At 36.5% G+C, this 19156-nt stretch overlaps 2 protein-coding genes across 3 annotated transcripts; both read right to left on the reverse strand.

Moving 5' to 3' along the window:
• Positions 1–4973: 4973 nt before the first annotated feature.
• KRT222 (keratin 222) lies at positions 4974–11298 on the reverse strand. Its single transcript, XM_075036943.1, has 6 exons — positions 11203–11298; positions 8976–9104; positions 7982–8202; positions 6831–6911; positions 6553–6681; positions 4974–5187 (listed from the first exon to the last, which is right to left on the reverse strand). The coding sequence occupies exons 1-6, from the start codon at positions 11296–11298 to the stop codon at positions 4974–4976; spliced, it is 870 nt and encodes a 289-aa protein (XP_074893044.1).
• Positions 11299–15508: 4210 nt separating this feature from the next.
• On the reverse strand, positions 15509–19102 carry KRT12 (keratin 12). Of its 2 annotated transcripts, none has more exons than XM_075036945.1 (8): positions 18446–19102; positions 17821–17903; positions 17436–17592; positions 16996–17157; positions 16772–16897; positions 16189–16400; positions 15824–15906; positions 15509–15606 (listed from the first exon to the last, which is right to left on the reverse strand). In XM_075036945.1, exons 1-8 carry the CDS (start codon positions 19100–19102, stop codon positions 15509–15511), a joined length of 1578 nt encoding a protein of 525 aa, XP_074893046.1. The 2 variants fall into 2 exon arrangements, with proteins under 2 accessions (XP_074893046.1, XP_074893045.1); XM_075036944.1 differs by having other exon boundaries at positions 16183–16400.
• Positions 19103–19156: the final 54 nt, after the last annotated feature.

Below are 19156 nucleotides of genomic sequence, written 5' to 3' on the forward strand. Positions count from 1 at the left end.
CAGAGGGAGCGCGCGGCGGCGCCCTGAGGCGCTCTGGTTCCCCGGGCTGCTCGGGAGGCGTCTGGAAAAACGCTGCAGTGTAGTGCCCGGGCCCGAATAAACCCCCAAAAGGCAGGCGATAAAAGTCAGGTGAACAGTCCTGGCAGTGCTGGGGAGCCCTTTTGCTGCGTAGCGTGCCCAGTGCCGAAACGATGGTTTGGGAATGGCATCTCTTCGAGAAGAGGTTGAGCGGGAGCGGGATGTCGCCCTCACTCTGGTTGTGCTTACCGTGCTGTGAGGAAAGTGGGGAAGATGGTGGTGTGTCGATGCAAGGGCGTGCACAGAAGAAGGCCCAGAGGAAGCAGGTCAGCCTGCAGAGTGGCGCGAAGGAAGGCTGGTCGTATGGGCTGCAGGGAAGACCCTAGGTTACAAATCTGTGTAGGTTATAATTTTGAACCAAATCAAACTGACCAACTCAAACACTTAGCTGCTGAATCACAGAGGACTATGAATTAGAGAGTAGACTGGGAGCAGTGGGATTATCCAGAAAAATTTCTTGCAGAAAATCATGAAGGTATCACACACGGAGGTAAAAAGCTGGCAAATATAAACCACGATACACCCTGTGGCTCTGAGTGTCTGAGAAAGATGAAGAATTTCAGACCTCAGCATTCAGCATAGGAGTCTTTTATATAGTGAAAATTGTTAAAAGTGACTGAATTCAGTATGAAAACTTAAAGTTTGGCATTGAAATGCTGTCATATGGCTAATAAGATAAATTTCTAGACATCCATAAAGGAGGATTTTGGTGGATCTGGTGAATGTGGCAGCTGAGGGAAAGCCAAACAGATGATACCTGCCTAACCCAAAAGAACGGTAGAAGGTGAAAAGAAGAAAAACTGAGTATGATACCGGGTTGTTGCAAGTTAGGCCCGTTTCTTCTTGATGCCTACACTTTGTCTAGCCCAGTTTGCTTTTGTTCTTAAATAAGAATATGAACAAGTAAAGAGACAAGAACTCTGCCCTCATCTGCTTACAGTGTGCTATCTGGGGCCACAATAGAAATTTGTTGACAAGCAGCAGAATGATATGTGACTTCAATTTCATAATTAAAAGAAAGTAAGAATTGAAAAGATTCCTCAGTCAACCAGCCAAATACGCCTTTTTAGTCTACCAGTTTCACCTGGGCAGAGTATTTTTAAAGAAAAGGTGAGAAAATACTTGTTAAGAGGTGAAAAAATAACGTGTTTTTTCCCCTGGTTTTGACTGCTTTGTGCGTTCATCTCTAGTTTATTAATAACATGGTTTTGTTGATAGTGTTAGAATGCATTTAATGTTGATAACATTAAAGTAAATCCTAAATTTTTGCAGCTTATTGAAATATTATGGTCTTCAAGTACCTTTACTGATACTCACTTGCCATGCTAATAGTTCTGAATTATTATATGTGTTTTCAAAGCCAGCAATTTATTCCTTACTTTCTTTTATGTTGTTTTTGGTTTTTTACTTTGCTATTTGCCTGATTTCCATGTTTTGATAGTGAAAGGTTTTGCCTGTGTACACTTTTTAACACACCGTATGACATAAGTAGTTTTACTGGTTTAATAGGATTGTTTACACTGCATTGTACTAACCAGGGGGCTCTAAATAGTTGGCTCTTATCCAACTGTTTTAATTAGCAACACTTTCATAAGCTTTGTAATGAGGATATATATTCATTGGAAAGTAGGTTGAGACAATGAAACTCATGTTTACATCAGACGTTTGCAGGTATTAGATGCCACTAGCTCAGCTGGTCTGAATTTAATTAGCGCAGAAGTGAAGAATTCTTTGCCATATTTTCAAGCTTCAGTGTTATATTCTTAATTCAGCTTTAAAGTGACCTAAAATCAGGGTGAGATGTTATTGTGAATACTTCTTTTTTTCTATGCCCCCATGGAGTTCATACTGATACTAGTGGAAGTTCAAGTAGTTGATGAACAAAAGAGTAAGATCTATACATTTGAAGAGATGGAATTTATGAATAATACAAAAGATACACATGTACCGTAAGGGGAGGAAACGGAGTTAAAACCAGGATGCACACTTGAACCAGGTCTAGAGTAGCAGCAATTCTTAATGCAGCTAATGAAGTCAGGGTTGGGACGTCGCACATGAAGAAAATAGCCTTGAACAGGCAAGAGTGGGCTGCCTGCAGAATGTCGTGTGTTAGCAAAAACAGCTATTAAACTGCAGTCTTTTTTTTTTTTTCTTAGCGCATCAGGTTTCATGATCATAAAACAGTATAGCTGGGTTTATGCCAGTTGTTTCAAACTTCAAACAGAAACTGTATATTTTATGAGCAGTTGAGTCCAGTGTTGAACAACAGCAAAGTCTGCGGGTAGAATAAATTTCTCATCACAGGACAGCTCAGGGTGTACTTGTGCTGTCGCTGGGGTCAGGGAGATGGCTTCAGAAACCATGAGGTCAGGCTGTTAGATGGATGAAATAACATATAGGAAGAAGGTCAACATTTTTTTCTAGTTACGTAGTATCCCAGACAATGTTTACTATAGATACACAGAAATTTTTCTCTTCTAAAATAACATGGAGGTTGTGTTGCAAGGCAAAGTCAGGTATGTGTTCTGTACTATGCTGGATGAGGTTTCTGTCATTAGGGAAACAAAAAAATCTAGAGTTATGCTAGAGAAGATAATACCCCAAGAAGTACCGAAGGTTAGAGAATAAGCCAAACGCCCCCTGGTTAAAGAAAAAAAAGTCTCTGTGAGTAAGAGTATTCCATTATTGTTTACTGTAGAGATGGCAGTACCTTCCATGTATTTGTATAGTAATTTTTATATGCCTATGCAAGCTCTTCCTGCATAAGGAAGTCTGCCTTAGCAGTTTTGAAGGTATGTGCGTTAAGCTATGTTTCTGTTACATATTTGCTTGCTATTTATCTTTGCCTGTAAGCTTATCTTTTAGCTTGTAAACTATGTATGCCAGATGCTGTCTTCTGTTCTTTCTTGTGTGCTACTCAGAACAAGGGACTTTAGATCTAGACAGGGTTACTGAATTTACCAGAAAAAGAGTAATTTTTGTAGCAGGAGAACACTCACATGTTATGATAAAGATTCTTAGGGAATTTGTGTCTTTCTAATTGTAGAGGAGAGCTTAGAAAACACTTGGTTGCAGTGCTACAGATTTTCTTATCTACAACTTCTATTTTGTATTTGTTACTTCTTTCCTTTTAAGGTATACACATTAAAAGTCACAAAATATGCATGGGCAAACTCAATTTTAATACTTTTTTTATTGTAGTACTATCATTTACTTTGGTAAATTCTTATCCCTGTTTAAAGTGCCTTAAAGCAATTAAAACTTAGTTTAAATTCAAGTATTGTAAAATGTACAGAGTATAAGCACAAAAAAAAAGCTGCATAGTGAAAATACTAGAGCAGGCTAATACATTCAGGACGCCAAATACTCAAGTATTAACAACACCAGATCAGTATTAAGGTTAATGATAATTAGCCAGCTTCATACAGTAGATATAGAACTGTGGGCAATATAAATGCATTGTTCTTACCATTAACAAAAGATAGAAGCATAAATTAACACTGAAAGAATTTGTAGTATCGGGTTTTGTAACACATGCTGTAAGTAATAAGGTGAATACTGACACTTAAATTAATCTTTGACATGCTGCTGTGAATCCAGCAAATATGGTATGTGGTTTTTCTAGATCCTGAGCCCCTGCAATCCCAGTGATTTTGGTGAGAGTTTCTGACATCCAAGCCTCTTTAAAATCCGCGTAAACCATCATTCTTATCTTAATAAAATTTTGTTTGAATTTTTGTTTGAAATTTGTCTCAACATTATAAAGAAGTATGTCTGAGTTTGTATTTCTGGTTTTTTTTTGTGTACAGATGCAAGGTCACCTACTGTACTTTGTATTTGCCCATAGCTACTTTGAGTAGTAGTGGGGGATACTTAAGGGGTGTGGTAGAATTTTACTTTGAATATGTTGCCCTTACTTTGTCCATTTGATTTGAAGCTATAGTAGTTGTACCCTGGCATGATAGTGACTTGTTATGTGTACTAGATCAAGAGCATAACTTAGCTATAGTATTTGTCAGAAGAGAAATTTGTTGAAGGTATTTTAATTCACATTGTTACAATAAGCAAAATTAATTAAAACCCAGCATTAAAATGGTTGGCTGACTCCTTACATTTGAACAATTAAGGAGTATCATTTTACTTGCTATGGCTAAGAAAGTTGTAGCACAGATATGTGTGGACACATAAAAAAATGATTGATTTTCAGTGGAAATTACTGCTTCAAAATCAGTGGAACAATATGGTTAAAATATTATTGGTTTGTAACAACACTTTTAAAAATGTGCGTATAATTATGTAAGGGAAAGACATTTTTGCTCAGTTGTTGCCTAAAAAAATTAATTTAAAAATACCAGCCACTTTTAAAAGAAAATTCTTTGTTAATAGTTTATGTATTTTAAGAGCATCTTTGTATGTAATTTTTAGAAAGTGTTATTTTAAAATATATTTCAAGAAGTATGACAGTTGTGATATAAATTATTACAAGGATTCATCAGTCATTATATGTATGCAGTATTGAATAATTAAGAGAATGAAATATGCATTTCTCATTTCCAGAAAGAGAAAACAACTTCTCTTTTACAAAGGCAGAATATGTCAAAGTATAAAGTTATAGTTTAATTTTTGTAATATTTGGTGAAATTCTACAAAACAACAATAATGAGAAAATTAAAGGGCTGCACCCAGAGTATAAAACTAGTAGAAGTTAGGTTTCTTGGAATCTTAACTCCCTTGCTCTTCTCCCTTTCTTTTGAAAGACTTGTATGTTTTTATTGTATTAATCAAAGTACTTAGTAAGATTTTGTAGTTGTAGCAAGATAGCAGGCTGTGTAAGTCCATCTACAGTTTATTTCCAGAGCCCATTGGAGATGAACTTTGGGTTAATTTGCTGTAGGTTAAGGTTTGATAGAAGGAATACTGCAAGATCTCCTCATTACCAGCCTGACTTCAATGTCGGGAAGAGTTTTCTTTTTAGTGTGTAAACATCCTTCATCCGTTGCTGCTAGGTGGAGATCAAAGCGCAATGAAACTGATTTTTTCCTTAAGCGAGGGTTGTCTTTAAAGAAAGAACCTTCCCATTCTTTAATGACTTCATCCACTTTTTCTGTCCTGAAACAATAAAGCAAATGTATTTATGATCCTTTAGGCAATATGAATTATCTGTCTTCAGGACTGCTTTTTAAATGTACAGATAAATAGCATAACAAAGCATCAAGTTAGTTTAGATGGGTACTGAGAAACTAGAATTTTTCTTTTTTTTCCACAGGTTCATTCTCCAGAAAAGCTAAATAAAGGGTGAGGGTTCATTATATTCTTGGTTTTGTACTTTTAAGTGGGCATGGATACAAAACCACTGCTCCAAACACATCAGGCAGTTTGTTTCCAAGGAGAAAGTTTGGAATCCAAGTTCAAAAACTTTGCAAGAAATCCCTGTACTATAGTGGGCAGGACAGAATTCCTGCATCTGAAAGCCTTCAAAATAGGGAGGAGAAAAATCTGGTTCAGATCTAAACCTCAGAATGTAGATCTACATTAACTTAAAAAATAAAAAAAGGGCAGAAGTAAAATACAGAGAATTAAATCTCTAGCTGATTCTATAATATTTAGGCACCCAAATCCAACCGATTTCATCCTCTAAGTATGTATCAGGATCCAGATCTAAAAGTCTGACTCTGGGGGCCTTACTCAGGTAGAGTAAACTACCCAGCCAAGCAGGCCTGTGCAAATCTGTCAGACTGTGTAAGATGAACAGCTCTCATGTATGAAAATAAGCTTCAGGTATGGAGTGTGTATGGTGGACCATATAATGGCATTAATTTTTAATCCAAATTTCTGCATGTTTTCAACAGCTGATTACAGTTAAGTATTAGTGACATGCTACACTACAGTTTGTTTTAAATGTAACGTTAAATGCTAGTCTACAAAAGAGCTTAAAGAGCAGCAGAAAAAAAAAAGAATGGGGCAATCCAATACTATTAAAGTAATTTGAGGTGCATACTGCATACTAACAGACTTTCATAAGTCCATTTAGGAGCCAAGCTCTCTGTTCCCTGTTTGGTAATTGGTGAAACGTAGGAGTTTCCAAATAGCAAGGTAGAGCAGCCAAGCCTGGCTTTATATGCATAAGTATGCCCCAGAGGGACTTTGCAAACATGGTATGGGCTCTTTTGCTTTCAACCTTAACTAGATGAATTATTCATAGTTTCATTCTTAACAGAAATACAAATTACAAATCAGAAGCATTACCATGATATTGTTAGCTTATGAAGTAAATGCTGATAAAAAGAACTTTAATGTATTGTTAAAACATGCCATTCAATATACCTTCAAGAACTATCACTGTTATTCTGGAGCTTCTTGGCTGTATGGGCATGATATAACAGATACTAAATAGAGGAAAACTCAAAGCTACAGAAATGTAATGCCCACCATTTACTTTCAATTGTTATTTTTTTAAATTCATGTTTCTCTTACTGTACAGTGCCATGAGCTTCAGCACTTTCCTTCATTATATTTCCATCTAGGATTCCTTGTTTTGTCACCAGTTCCACCTTCTCAGTTTCATGCTTCTTTACGCCATCTGTAAAAGAAAATGCAGATATACTAAGCATGCAGAAGAGTGAGGTCAGCATACAGATATTTTTTCCTCCTGCTGTATTGGAAGAAGATCCTTTTGTAATAACCAGTAATTTGTCAGTAGTTAGGAACCTCCTTTAGGGCCATAATCCCCTAAAGGGAAAGTGTCTAAAAACTCACTTGAAGGCAGTGTAAAGGCAATCTTGCTAGTGGTAGGCTTTTTGTCATCCTTCTGGTCAGGTATAGAGCAACGAAACCTGCAAAAATAAAAATTATTAGAGTCATCTAGTAATACTGAATTACTTTAATCTAAAACTTGTCTTATGAACAGCTATGAAAAAATTAAAAATATGAGAACGATGAGAAGTTCTGTTTGATTGTAGCAACTATTTGTTTGGGTTTCTCATTCTGAGTATAGAACTGAAGAAAGTTACTGAAAATATCTGTGCAATTTCTTCATTATTTTTGGACAGTTTTTCGTCAGTTTGCTGTGTGCTAGGAAGAGTTATTTAATTTTATTGATACCAAATTGTGTGTATTTTCAGAGCTAGAAGCATTAAATCTGAAACTGACTCCCCTGTCTGGAATCCTCTTATGCAAAAGTGTGAAGTTCCAGGACTGAAACTCTCCATTTTCTGTAGAAAGGACTGAGGGAGGCAGTGTTCCACTGAAAGATTTCAGAATCGCGTGCCTGGTTTTGTTAAGATACCAGTGCTGAGTGCAAGATGTGATATTTTGCCTTTTCCTTATCCTCCTCGTTGTTTACATTTGTATAGCTGCCTCTCTCATGTCTACGTTTCAAACTACTGGTGTTTGTATACCAGGGAAAGGGCAGACATGAAGAGTTACAACCAAGGCAAAATGTCACTGGAAGGTGTATTCTGAAATAGCATCCTAACGTGTGCCTTAAAACACTCTGAATGATAGCGAGTAGTATGAACTCCACATGCAGATGGCCATCTGTCATGTGATGAGACATGAACTTCTCTCCCAGAACTTCACACGTGTGGACTTGCTTCATCAATGGTCTGAGACAAACAGAACCCACGGCAGGCAGCTAATGAGATACGAAGTCTACATCAACATGCGGTGCCTCGAGTGAGGATGCAGTAAGCATGCTATTATCTGCAATGGATTGTGGAGACACTCTGAGCTCCAGAAAGTGTGAAATCAGTGAAGTTAATTTACCATGAAACCATTTCTAAGGATATTATACTGTGATTTTTTTAATGATTCATTCATGTATTTACAATTCTGATGATTATTTCAATGAGATATTCTGAAATGGAAGATAAATTTGAATACTTTTTGTCTAAACGATGAGTACCTGTTCTCTTCTTGCTCAAGCAGACTGCGATATGTTGCTATCTCCTCCTCCAGTTTCATCCTGGTGTTCAGGAGAATTTCATGCTCTTGAAGCTGTTTCTCAATACCTCTTCTCACTTCCAGTAGCTCTTTCTCTAAGCATTCAATCTCCGCTTCTAAATTTTGTAGTTGCATGTGGTACTGCTGCTCTGTGGCACGCAATGAACGTTCCAAACCCTTTTCCTGTGAAATTTAACTCATATTTTAAGATTTGGAAAGTATATGCATAAAGATGTTATACGTACTTTTCATTAACAACCTCTGTATTTTTACATCAGTTCTTTTAAGAATATTCTTTAAGAACAGGAGTAAAGCTTTCAAGATAATACTTTTGCTGAGAAATTTTCCAGTAAAATCTGTAATAATTTAAGACAGGATAAAAAAATGTAGCCTTCTGTTGTACCAGAAATCCACTACCATTGATTTTACAGATTTCTGCTTTTACCTGTATGGCTGAAATGATATCCAGCTTAGTACTGTATGAAAACCAAGTGGTCTGTGTTCCCTCGTAGCTTATCTATATTACTGAATTCAGTAAATTGCTGACATATTTTATCATGAATGAATTGATAAATTTGGTCCACAGATTCAAAAAAAGTTATAAACTTGATGTGAATTGGTTAGGCAGAATGACTGGGAACTTGATGAGGGAGTATTATGCAAATATTTGTCTGGCAGGCGTGAAAACATGAAAACAGGTGTATATTGAATGGCAGATCCTGAATCAAAACATGTAATACTCTTAAATGTGACCAATGACTGGGTTATTGCTTGTTGGTTAGTGCTCTGTGTGACAAGCTGAAAGTCCACTGCAAAGCTATGCATTTCTCTGTGTGTTGTATTTCTGCTGTATAGTGGATGTGATTGTTCATAAACAGAATTGTGGAATAGTTTACATCAGGAAAAAGATATTTTTTTTCCCTAGAAGATTTCAAGTTTCATTTTATGATGCTTACCACAGCATGGAGAGATTCAATTTCGATCTGCATGTGGTGCCACTGCCGTCTTGCTTCACAGAGTTCTGCTCTGGCTGCCTTTAATGCTTCTGCATCTTTGTCCATTCTTTTAATTGTAGCTTCTTCTAGCTACTGGGGATAAAAAAACCCCACAATATTAAAAAAATATTCAAATAATGAAAATAAAGTAGATACATAAAAATACCTAGTTGGAATTTTTTGAGAGTCATATAAATTTGTTAAAGCTAACAGTGATGAGTAAATATTTTATGTACCATTTAGATGGGAAGCCCTTATACTGCTATGTTTGATGGCAAGTAGTTGGCCACATCTTTATGCCTAACATATTTGTTGTAGAGGAATTCCCATACAAATTAAGCAGTTGTATTGAGACCTTATTCACCTCTAGAGTAAATGGGCTTAACTTCATGGAAATAAGACGAATTGTAGTCAGTTCAAGCTTCCAGGTTTGAATAAGGTTCTTTGTTTTTAATGTATTTTTTATTTCTAAGAACAGCTTTATAGAGAGGGAGCCCTTTTGAGTGGTTGCATGAATATATCACAATTGACAAGTGCTGTAATTATGTTTTTGCCTGATCTAGGCATTGTCTGGATTTCAGATTCTCACCTGAGGGCAAGTACCTCCATTCACTTAAACATGAGTAGCATCTTTATCCAAATCTACAACTTTTCCTTGTCCTGTAAGGACAGGTTATTTAAGATTTACCTATCACAGGAAGGAAAAAATTGACATGTTTTCTGAGTGTATGCTGTCACCCATGTTAAATGTGACAATTCAGAAGTGAAGTGCCTGTTCTAAGCTTAATCCTGATCTAAAATACTATTTGAGATAATTTGCCATCCTTAAGGCTGAAGCTTATTCTTAGAAAAAAGTAAATAGTCAAACAAGCACTGTATTGTGTTTGCAAGAAAATGTAGGGTTTTTAAGCCAATCTTGAGCATGTGTCAGGTCATTTTAGATTTAGGCTCGTCTTTGATTTAGATAATATGTTCATGCATTTAACTTCCAAAATAATTGTTTTGCTTATGAAAGTTATTTTCCTTTCGGATTCTGAGTTTTACTGCAAGTGGTGAAGATGCCATAAGCACTTGAAACAATACATGCTCTTTTGCATATTTTACTGCTTTATGTAGGTTCTTATGATGCCATCAACTCTAAGAAAATAAAGTCTTTAATTCAGGTCTTATGAAGCAAATAAAATAAGCTTCTCCCCCCCCCCCCCCCCCCCCCCCGTAACATACTGACCTATTGTAATTTTACCATGCCATTGTTTTGGAGAAAAATCTAGATTTGGCTAATCCACAAGTGAACACTCTATTCTTTGCTTACCCTTTTTTGCCTGGGTACTGCAGAATTTATGTGACAAGATTATATCAATATGCATTGGCTGCTTTGTGCCAAATGCAAATACAAACTTAGCTTAACTATCTAGTTTATAGCTGCTGTGTGTCATTGGATTACTGTGTAGATCACCCAGATTGCAGCAGTAGTCTGGCCTGTGGTTAAAATAAACCTCCAGAATTTCTGCAATGCCTAAGAAGTACAACAAGGTGATACAATACCTAATTTTCACCCTGAATTTCTTCATGTTTGATGTCCGAAAAGTGTTTTGCCGTTTTATTTCAAAGTTCAGTTGGGTTTTAGAGATGTTTTGTATGTAAATCTAAAATAGTAGCATTGTGTGTTGATAACAGTTAATCAATCTGTATGAAAGAAAAAACTATATTTGCTGAAGAGTATAACATAGTTTTACTGTGAACAATATAAAATAGTTCCTGAAAAGGTACAGTTTTCTTTAATATAGGTGCTAAAAATGGTAAAGCTTTCTGTATATAAATGGATTCTCTACATTGCCTTTGATTTTCCAGATTCTCTTTTCCTCTGGGATAACTAAATGGTGCTAGAGGTTACCATGTTACAGCATATGTCATCATTTTTAAAATCACAACAATATCACTGTTGCAGGTACAGAAAAACATCCAGATGAATTACACAGCATTTGTTTAGTGTGAATTCATACCCTAAACAAAATCTATTTCCGTATCGTCTAGTTCACATCTTACTGCAGTAAAATCAAAATCCCTTCCCCAATAATATGCTGCATTGAAAAGGAAATACTGTACCTCATAGAGGCTGAGGGAGGAATTGTATAGACAGGGATTGTCTCCTTACTCTGGAAGGTGTATGTCTGTATGAAGTCATTACCTGGGTCCTTGCTGAGATGATGGTCTTTATCTGATTTCTGGTGGTGAGCGTTTCATACTTTGCCCTGATCTCATTGAGGAGCTGGGACAGTTCCATTCTCCTCCCATCCTCCACCTTGGCTAACCGAGCCTTATTGATAGGATGAGCCCGCTGCTGCAGAGCCTTCCCTGCCTGCAGTGAGAGGAGACAGAGCGTACAGCCAGATTTTAAAGCTGCAGAGCTTTATTTTTGAGGAAGCACTGGAAGGTCAGAGGCCTCCAATTGTTTCTAAAAGCAAGTTAATAAAGCAAAGGTCTGTCACTTTTGAGGCGATTAAAATGATGATTCCTAAGTTATGTGCTGAAATGAATATATACAATGTCTTTATGTTTTTGTTACACTATAACTGTGTTTTTTTATAACCTTATAAATGTGCGGTTAATAGAGACAAAGCAAAGGACAAAATTACAGCTGCACAGCGTGAGAGTGCAATTGCAGAGAGGAAGGGAGAGGAACAGCTTCCCAGCAGTACACCTGTATTGGTGGCAGGGCTGCTGGAATGGGCCTTCACCAGGCAGTTGTGCAGCACTGGAGCAGGTTATTTAGGGATGTTACAGAATTTCCGTTCTTGAAGGTTTTTGAAAGTCAGCAAGGCAAAGCCTTAGGTGGCTGACCTGATCTGGTGTTGGGGTCTGTCCCATTTGGAAAAATAGCTGGGCTCCTGGACATCCTCTCACCCTACATTTTGGTGTTTTTATGGGCAGAAACACAAAAAGAGGGAGAGGAACCAGCACTACTAGTGGTAAAGAATGCTTGTGCCCCTTGTGGCAAAGAGTTTGGCTCCTCTTCTGCAGGGTGCAAAGTTCTGGTGAATTAACACTTCAAACATAGCTAGCTGCTGTCAGAAAAAGTGTCTGGTTTGTCTCTGAAGGTGTTTACAGTACCTCTGCCATGTGTCAGTGTGCTCAGTTCACAGAATATGCAGATTATGTAAGTTTTCTTTTACCTTTCTTGACAGCTACCGGGGAGGTAGGAAGTATAGGTTGTGTGCTGTGCTGTATTTTCTGCAAAGAATTCTTCATTTCCTAGCTCACTGTAGTTACTATATGATCCCAATGATCTTGTCTGCTAAGAACGGCTCTTACATATTTTTCAAAGTTTTTTCAGTAATGCGCAATGCCAGATATTTAGGAAGAAAATTCAGTTTTCAGTAAAAAATAAAAATTCACTAGATAGAATGCATTTTTAGGCTCCAACTAAGAATATACTTCAGTAAAATGAGAAAAAAGGCAGTAAACTTTTACAAGACACTCGTCTTTTTAGAAGTCAAAGTATTATACCACTTAAGAGTCTCCTTGTGTGCATAAAGCTCCCTTGTTCTTGGCTCTGTCCGCTGGCACATGTAAAAGGATCCTGTGTTCTGATTTTATTTTTCTTAGCTGGCTGTTTTTCAGCTGACTTGGACTGAGATGAGAATGTTTTGTTGTCCAATATCTTTTCTACAAGTGTCTTAATTATTCTAGTTTTATGTAGTTCTAAAACCAAAATCTTGGCAGTGTTTTTCATTGATGGTATGGGAACAATCACATAATAAAAACATTAAGAATCCGTCAAACAAACATAAGATATTATACCTTAGGACAGTATAAACATTAGCAGGAAAAGCCTATGTATTTAAGCAAATAAGAACTTGAAATGTAATTTAAAATCTTCCTTTTACTTTGCATTGCAATACTGATTGTTTACAGTTTGCTTTCAGTTCCCTGGGACTCAGAACATCTTCTGTTTACATCAGGTGAAGTCAAGGCTGTCTAGCATCCAGAAATGAATCCAGAAATGTATAAGTTTGAAATACAATATAGAGGTTTGCAGGGATATTGGATTTGGTCGCACAGACCAAACTTTATGCATCAACAAGCATCTATGGATGAATCTTCGCATTACCAGGAGCTAAACATTTGTCAGTTGATACAATTTTTAAAAGCTTTTAAAAAAGAAATTAGCACTAATGCTTTCTTCTTCTGTCTTTTTTTCAGGTGTAAAGGGAACATCTGGCTACAAGATCCCTGAAGGCTAAAGGTAGGTAGGTGTAAGCAATTGTATCTTCACTAGAATTTATGTAATTTTGAATTGTAGCTACTTTCAATGTTCATATTCTATTACAGTTATTGGATTTTATTTAACTTTATAGTTCAGATACTGTGAAACAATTATTTGGATTCTGTGATACAGGGTAATAATGCTATAGTGATTGCAAACTGCTTTGGATTTCCACTGTTGCTTTCTCACAAGACAATAGCTAGAGTGGTTTCCAGATTTTTATATACATCTAAACTGCACCCTAGGCAATTCTAAATCATCTTTTAGATCATAATGTTAAATTCAGGATTAATGTGTATGTAGGTAAACTACGTGGTTATGGAGTGGAAATCTACACTTAATTATGTAGGGAGTGATGATTTTGCAGCAATCACAGTTGCAGTCCTTGAGGTATGTACATTATTTCATATTTCTTTGTATACAATTATTCTGAAAGTATATATGTCTTTGGAAGAAGAAGACAAAAGAGACATGGTTTTCTCTTCGGATTGGAGATGCTGTCAATAATGGGGAAGATGGTACGGTTTCAGGTTTTCCACATATGAGAAGAAAATTATGGATAGGAAAGAAAGATGATGAATGCTGTCCTGTCTTAGCTAGAGAAAAAATTTCCTTCAGTCTATAATCTTAAAGTTTCTCTATAATGGTACTCTTGGTAATCATATGCAACTACATAAACAACCTCAATTTGTCTATTTCTGATATCATTATTCTAATTTATATTGTAATTATTTTAATTAAAGAAATGTAGTCCGCAACAGTAAAAAATATTATTGAAATACATCACATGTATTAAGATTCTTTTCATTTATTTATCAGCACTGCTTTTAAAGGGTGAAAAAAAAGAGGTACACTTGTGTTCCCTGCTTTTAGAAAATACATTACTTCTTTAAACTGCTGAAGATGGTGCATTTACTCAAGAGGTTTTCAAGTTCTTCCCTCTTTGTACTGGCATATATGGAAGATTCTTCCATTTCACTGCTTTGGGTTATTTATCACAGTGCTTTTTCTTTAACTGACTGGATTTTAGATGTGGCAATTCTACTATGCTGATTTAGTTCTTTGACTATTGTTTTAATTACCCTGGCCTTTATTGGTTCAAAGCAGGAAGCAGAAAAAATGCTAGTAGTGGGTTTTACAAAAGGCAGAATGGAAACACAGTATGAAATCTGTGCTCCCATTAAACGTCTGGTTTGAGTCAAGCATTTAAGGGATGTGATAGAATGTGCAGAACGTTTGTATTCTAGAGATGCAGTAATATACATGTAAGAGGTCACAGTAACTTCCTTGTCTTATCTGAGAATCACACAAAAATTGTCAACGTTTTGGCTCAAGAGCAAAGGTGTAAAGTGTAAGGGGATTGTATTTTTGTTCATTATTTGGTTTTGGATGAGATTGCTTTAAACAGTTCATTTGAATTGGTCATCTGGAAGCCAAATTCAGGATTCTAAAGATCACATGGTGCTCCCACCAGATGGCACGCCGGGACACGAACCCACCGCTTCATGGCTGGGGTAGCTGTGTGCTTCCAAACCAGGGTACCCCTCCTTTTCTACTACAGTTGCAGTCTCTACGATAGGTTGTTCTGTTTGCAAAAACATCTCTCTTAAATTGATAGCTTTAAATTTTAAGTTAGCAAGTATTCCTTTAATCTTACATTTAAACAGTTTTTTTTTTAACATGTACATCTCCTAGCATTGGATTAATTTCTTTAAATTAATGGGGAGTACTATACCCCACACATAGTATGTGGTAAAGCAAGATACCCAACAAAATGGCAAATATGGATCAGGAGCAGCAGTCCCAAATGAAGAATAAAGGGAGACTAATATCTTAAAGCTTGTTGAGTCCTTTTTATTAGTTAAGAAAACTGGAAAATGAGGTTAGAATAGCAAAATTATTTTATCTATTAATTTCTAAAAATTATAAAAAGGCATATCTAATTAAATGGCTAATGTGTACACCATATTTCTAGTTATTGAACAAAGAATTGGTGATACATTTGAAGAACACTGTGAAAGCAATACAGGCAATACCAATAGACAGAAGCAGAAAATATATTGCATGGCTGCTAAGAATGAAAATGCAGGCTTTGTTTTATGTAAAAGAATCTTAGTAAAAAGCCAATCTATTTTTATCACTTCACACAAAAGAACAAAATTATTTATCCATTTTGGCTTTGAAAAAACATGGAGTGAACGGTTCCTTTGCAACATCAGATTGTGCCTTATATCTGCTCTTCAACTTCCTTAACATGGGATGCAACAACTTTTCCATCTACCACTTCTTCAACAATTGTCTTGATCTTTCTAGTTTTGGTAGGATCTAAACATCATAAACAAAACAAAACAAAACATTTCTCAAAGTGTTAAAAATTATAAAACAGAGCAGTATGTGTACATGAGCAGTTACATCCTTTTCCTTTCAAGTTGGCTTCTTGTTATAATGAACTCTAGGATGTAGTTAAACAGAATAGCATGTATTATTTTATTTATAAGAATGACTTTAGAAACAAAGTTTTATTCAATCAAGTTCTACATACCCTGAGAAGAATCCAGTGATTGCGTTTGTGATTTGGACCCTGTCAAGGATGAGCTCTCAAATGTTACTCCCTGTCCTGCGCTCCTAAAAGTGAATCAGAGACATGCAATATGGCAGAATGTTTGTCAAGATCAGTAGAAATACCCTTTTCATGTTGGCATTGATAGATTATTTTAAATATGGAGCAAAATCATTCATTCTCCTCAGTTAGAGTCTATCTGTATTATTTCAGAATCCTTGTATGTGCCTTACTGTCTTTTGGTGAATGTACCACTTGTTTTTACCTCTTTTTTTTTACTGGAAAGGATATCGCTACAGAAATAAAACAAAGGAGGTATTTCATGTAAATTAGTTACTTACACAAACTCGCCATCCAGCAAACGACGATAGGTTTCAATCTCCATTTCTAGGCGAGTCTTGATGTCTAGAAGTTGTTGATACTCTGCATTCTGGCGCTCCATATCAGCCCTGACCTGAAACAGCTGAGACTCCAGATTCCCAATCTGAAGTTGCATTTGTGAAAGCTGAGCACAGTAACCTCCTTCTGTTTCTGCTAAAGTGTCTTCAAGGGATTTTTTCTGTGTAAGAAGGATATTAAATAATCTCTGATTAAGGAAAAAAAATTCTTTGCAAAGACAAAACCAGCAGAAATAGTTTAATGGGAGTAAGTATAGCCTCATTACTTAGAGATTATTTTTTTTCTTGAAATACCAGTTTGAAAACTGGCCTTTGCTGCTTCACTGAATGTGAACATAAAAGTTCATCTGCCTTGTAACACACTACTTGCAATCCAATTATATATATTACTGCTATTTAGGAACTAAAAGAATGCAAGATTTAATAGGAAATAAATGCAAGTCTTAAATCCTATAGAATAGTATAAGATCTAACAACACTTTTGAATTTGGAAAATTTACTCTGACTAGTTAGCAGCTTCCTTAGAACATACCATGGCAAGCTGAGATTGTAGTTCTATTTCCAAGCTCTGGAGAGTCCGTTTTAAGTCTGTGATCTCACTCTTCCCTGACTGAAGCTGCTCAGTATTGGTGGAGATTTCCCTTTTCAGCTCCCCACTCTGAAATGGCAAGGAAGAATAGAGTGTAATTTTACTGTTCCAAACATTTAACTCATTTTTACATGCATTTCACTGGATTTGCTGTCTCTGGTTGTTACTTTTTCATTGAACCATGCTTCAGCCTCTTTACGATTTTGATCAGCAATGACTTCATACTGTCCCCTCATGTCATTCAAAAGCTTGGTCAGGTCAGTTCCTGGAGCAGCATCCATTTCAACGCTGACTTGGCCAAGAGCACTGCTTTGGATTCCCTGAAGCTCCTGGAGAGATTTAAAATAAAGTTTCTGTTAATAAAAGGCAAAATAGTTCTACCAAAAATATATGTAAAGAAATATATGTGATATAAATTCTGTTTCAACGAGAATCTGTAGCTTGCATGCCTATTTCTTTCACTCTTTCACTTAGTAAACTCAAAAAAGAAGAGCAAACAAAACAAATAATGAAACCAAGGAACTCCCACTGGGGTAAATAAGGGAATAACTTGACATTTCACAATTCTATCTGCCTTGTTATGAATTCACAAAGAAAAAAAACCTACCTCTTCATGATTCTTCTTGAGATAAGCCAGTTCTTCATTCAGGCTTTCAATCTGCATCTCCAGATCTGCTCTTGTCAAGGTCAGCTCATCAAGAACTCTGCGCAGACCATTGATGTCAGCTTCCACACTCTGGTGAAGAGCCATTTCATTCTCATATCTGTAAATAAAGTAATTAAATATGTTTTTTTACATGGTTAGTGAGGTCAAATGCAAACTATTACTATGTACTTATATAGCTTTTGATATGAAATCTTAATACATGTAATTATTATAATAATGATTAATAATTATATTAAAGTATTCTACAACGAAAGAGATTTTTAAATACAAAAGAATTTTTTCCTTAAAATATTGGTAAGTTTTTGTAATACTAAGATGTACTTACTTCAGTCTGAAATCATCAGCAGCCAGTCTGGCATTATCGACCTGCAAAATGATTCTTGCATTGTCGATAGTTGCATTAATGATCTGGAATACAAGCAATGTTCAGAGAATTATTTTATAGCTCAATGGCTTTGCAGCTGTTAGACTCTTGTATAATTTACTATGAAAATATATAGGACAGATTTTCAGCTTCTGCAAATCAGCATGCTTCACTTAATGGTAGAATACCAGTTCAGTTTCTATGACTAGATAGTTTATAATCTCTGAAGACCTTGCCAGGTAGTCTGTCTATTTCAGGAATTGAATTCTTGATGTAAGAAATATGAAACTTAATAAAATTTAAACTTTGTAATCTACAGGATTTTGTAGAACTGGATTCCATCACTGCATTCTCCTTTATTCAAATTAGACCAAGTCACACAGCATTGTGTGATATAGCTACAGAACTGCTGTTAATATACAAGAAAAATTCAACACAAGATACTAGTGCAATGTGGCAGGTTATTACAAGCGTTGGTACTGTAGAATAAATTTGCTCTTCATTTCTGAAAGGAAAATATTTTTATCCAAAATATTATCAGGTGAATTACAAATGTGAAGATACTTTAAGTACATTGCTTTGCTACCTTGTTTCGAAGATCTTCAATTATAGGATAGTATTTACTATAGTCATTCCCAGATCCAGGGATACCAGTGCCAGGGCCGTTTTTCTCATACCACTCACGGATTTTGCGCTCCAACTCAGTATTGGCATCCTCCAGAGATCGTACTTTGTCCAGATAAGCAGCCAGTCGGTCATTGAGGTTCTGCATAGTTTCTTTTTTTGAACCAGAAAGAAGGCCACCATCCCCAGCACCAGCAGTGCCAAAACCACCTCCAAAACCAGATCCTGAGCCGCTACCAAAGCCACCTCCAAAACCAGAACCTGAGCCACTACCAAAGCCACCTCCAAAACCAGCGCCTGAGCTGCTGCCAAAACCACTGCCTAAACCTCCACCAAAAGCACTGCCTAAGCCACTTCCATAGCTACCGCCTAAACCACTACCAAAGCCTGCACCAAAGCTTCCACCTGAGCTACTCCCAAAACCCCCACTGAAGCCAGAGCCTGAACCAAGCATAGAAGCAGCACCAAAACCTCCACCAGATCCACCACCAAACCCAAGTCCACTGCTACCAAAGCCTCCTCCACCACTAGAACTGGACGTTCTCAGAGATCCTCCGCCAATTCCACTCCGAGAAGAGAATTGCCGGGATCCACCACTTGTGCGCACAGAAAGGGCCATGGTGCTCAAGGTGCCCTGATCTATTATGCGAAGCATAAAACACAGAGCAAGGCC

This window comes from Buteo buteo, chromosome 9, assembly GCF_964188355.1.
Source record: "Buteo buteo chromosome 9, bButBut1.hap1.1, whole genome shotgun sequence".
In the NCBI taxonomy this organism is placed as follows: Eukaryota; Metazoa; Chordata; class Aves; order Accipitriformes; family Accipitridae; genus Buteo; species Buteo buteo.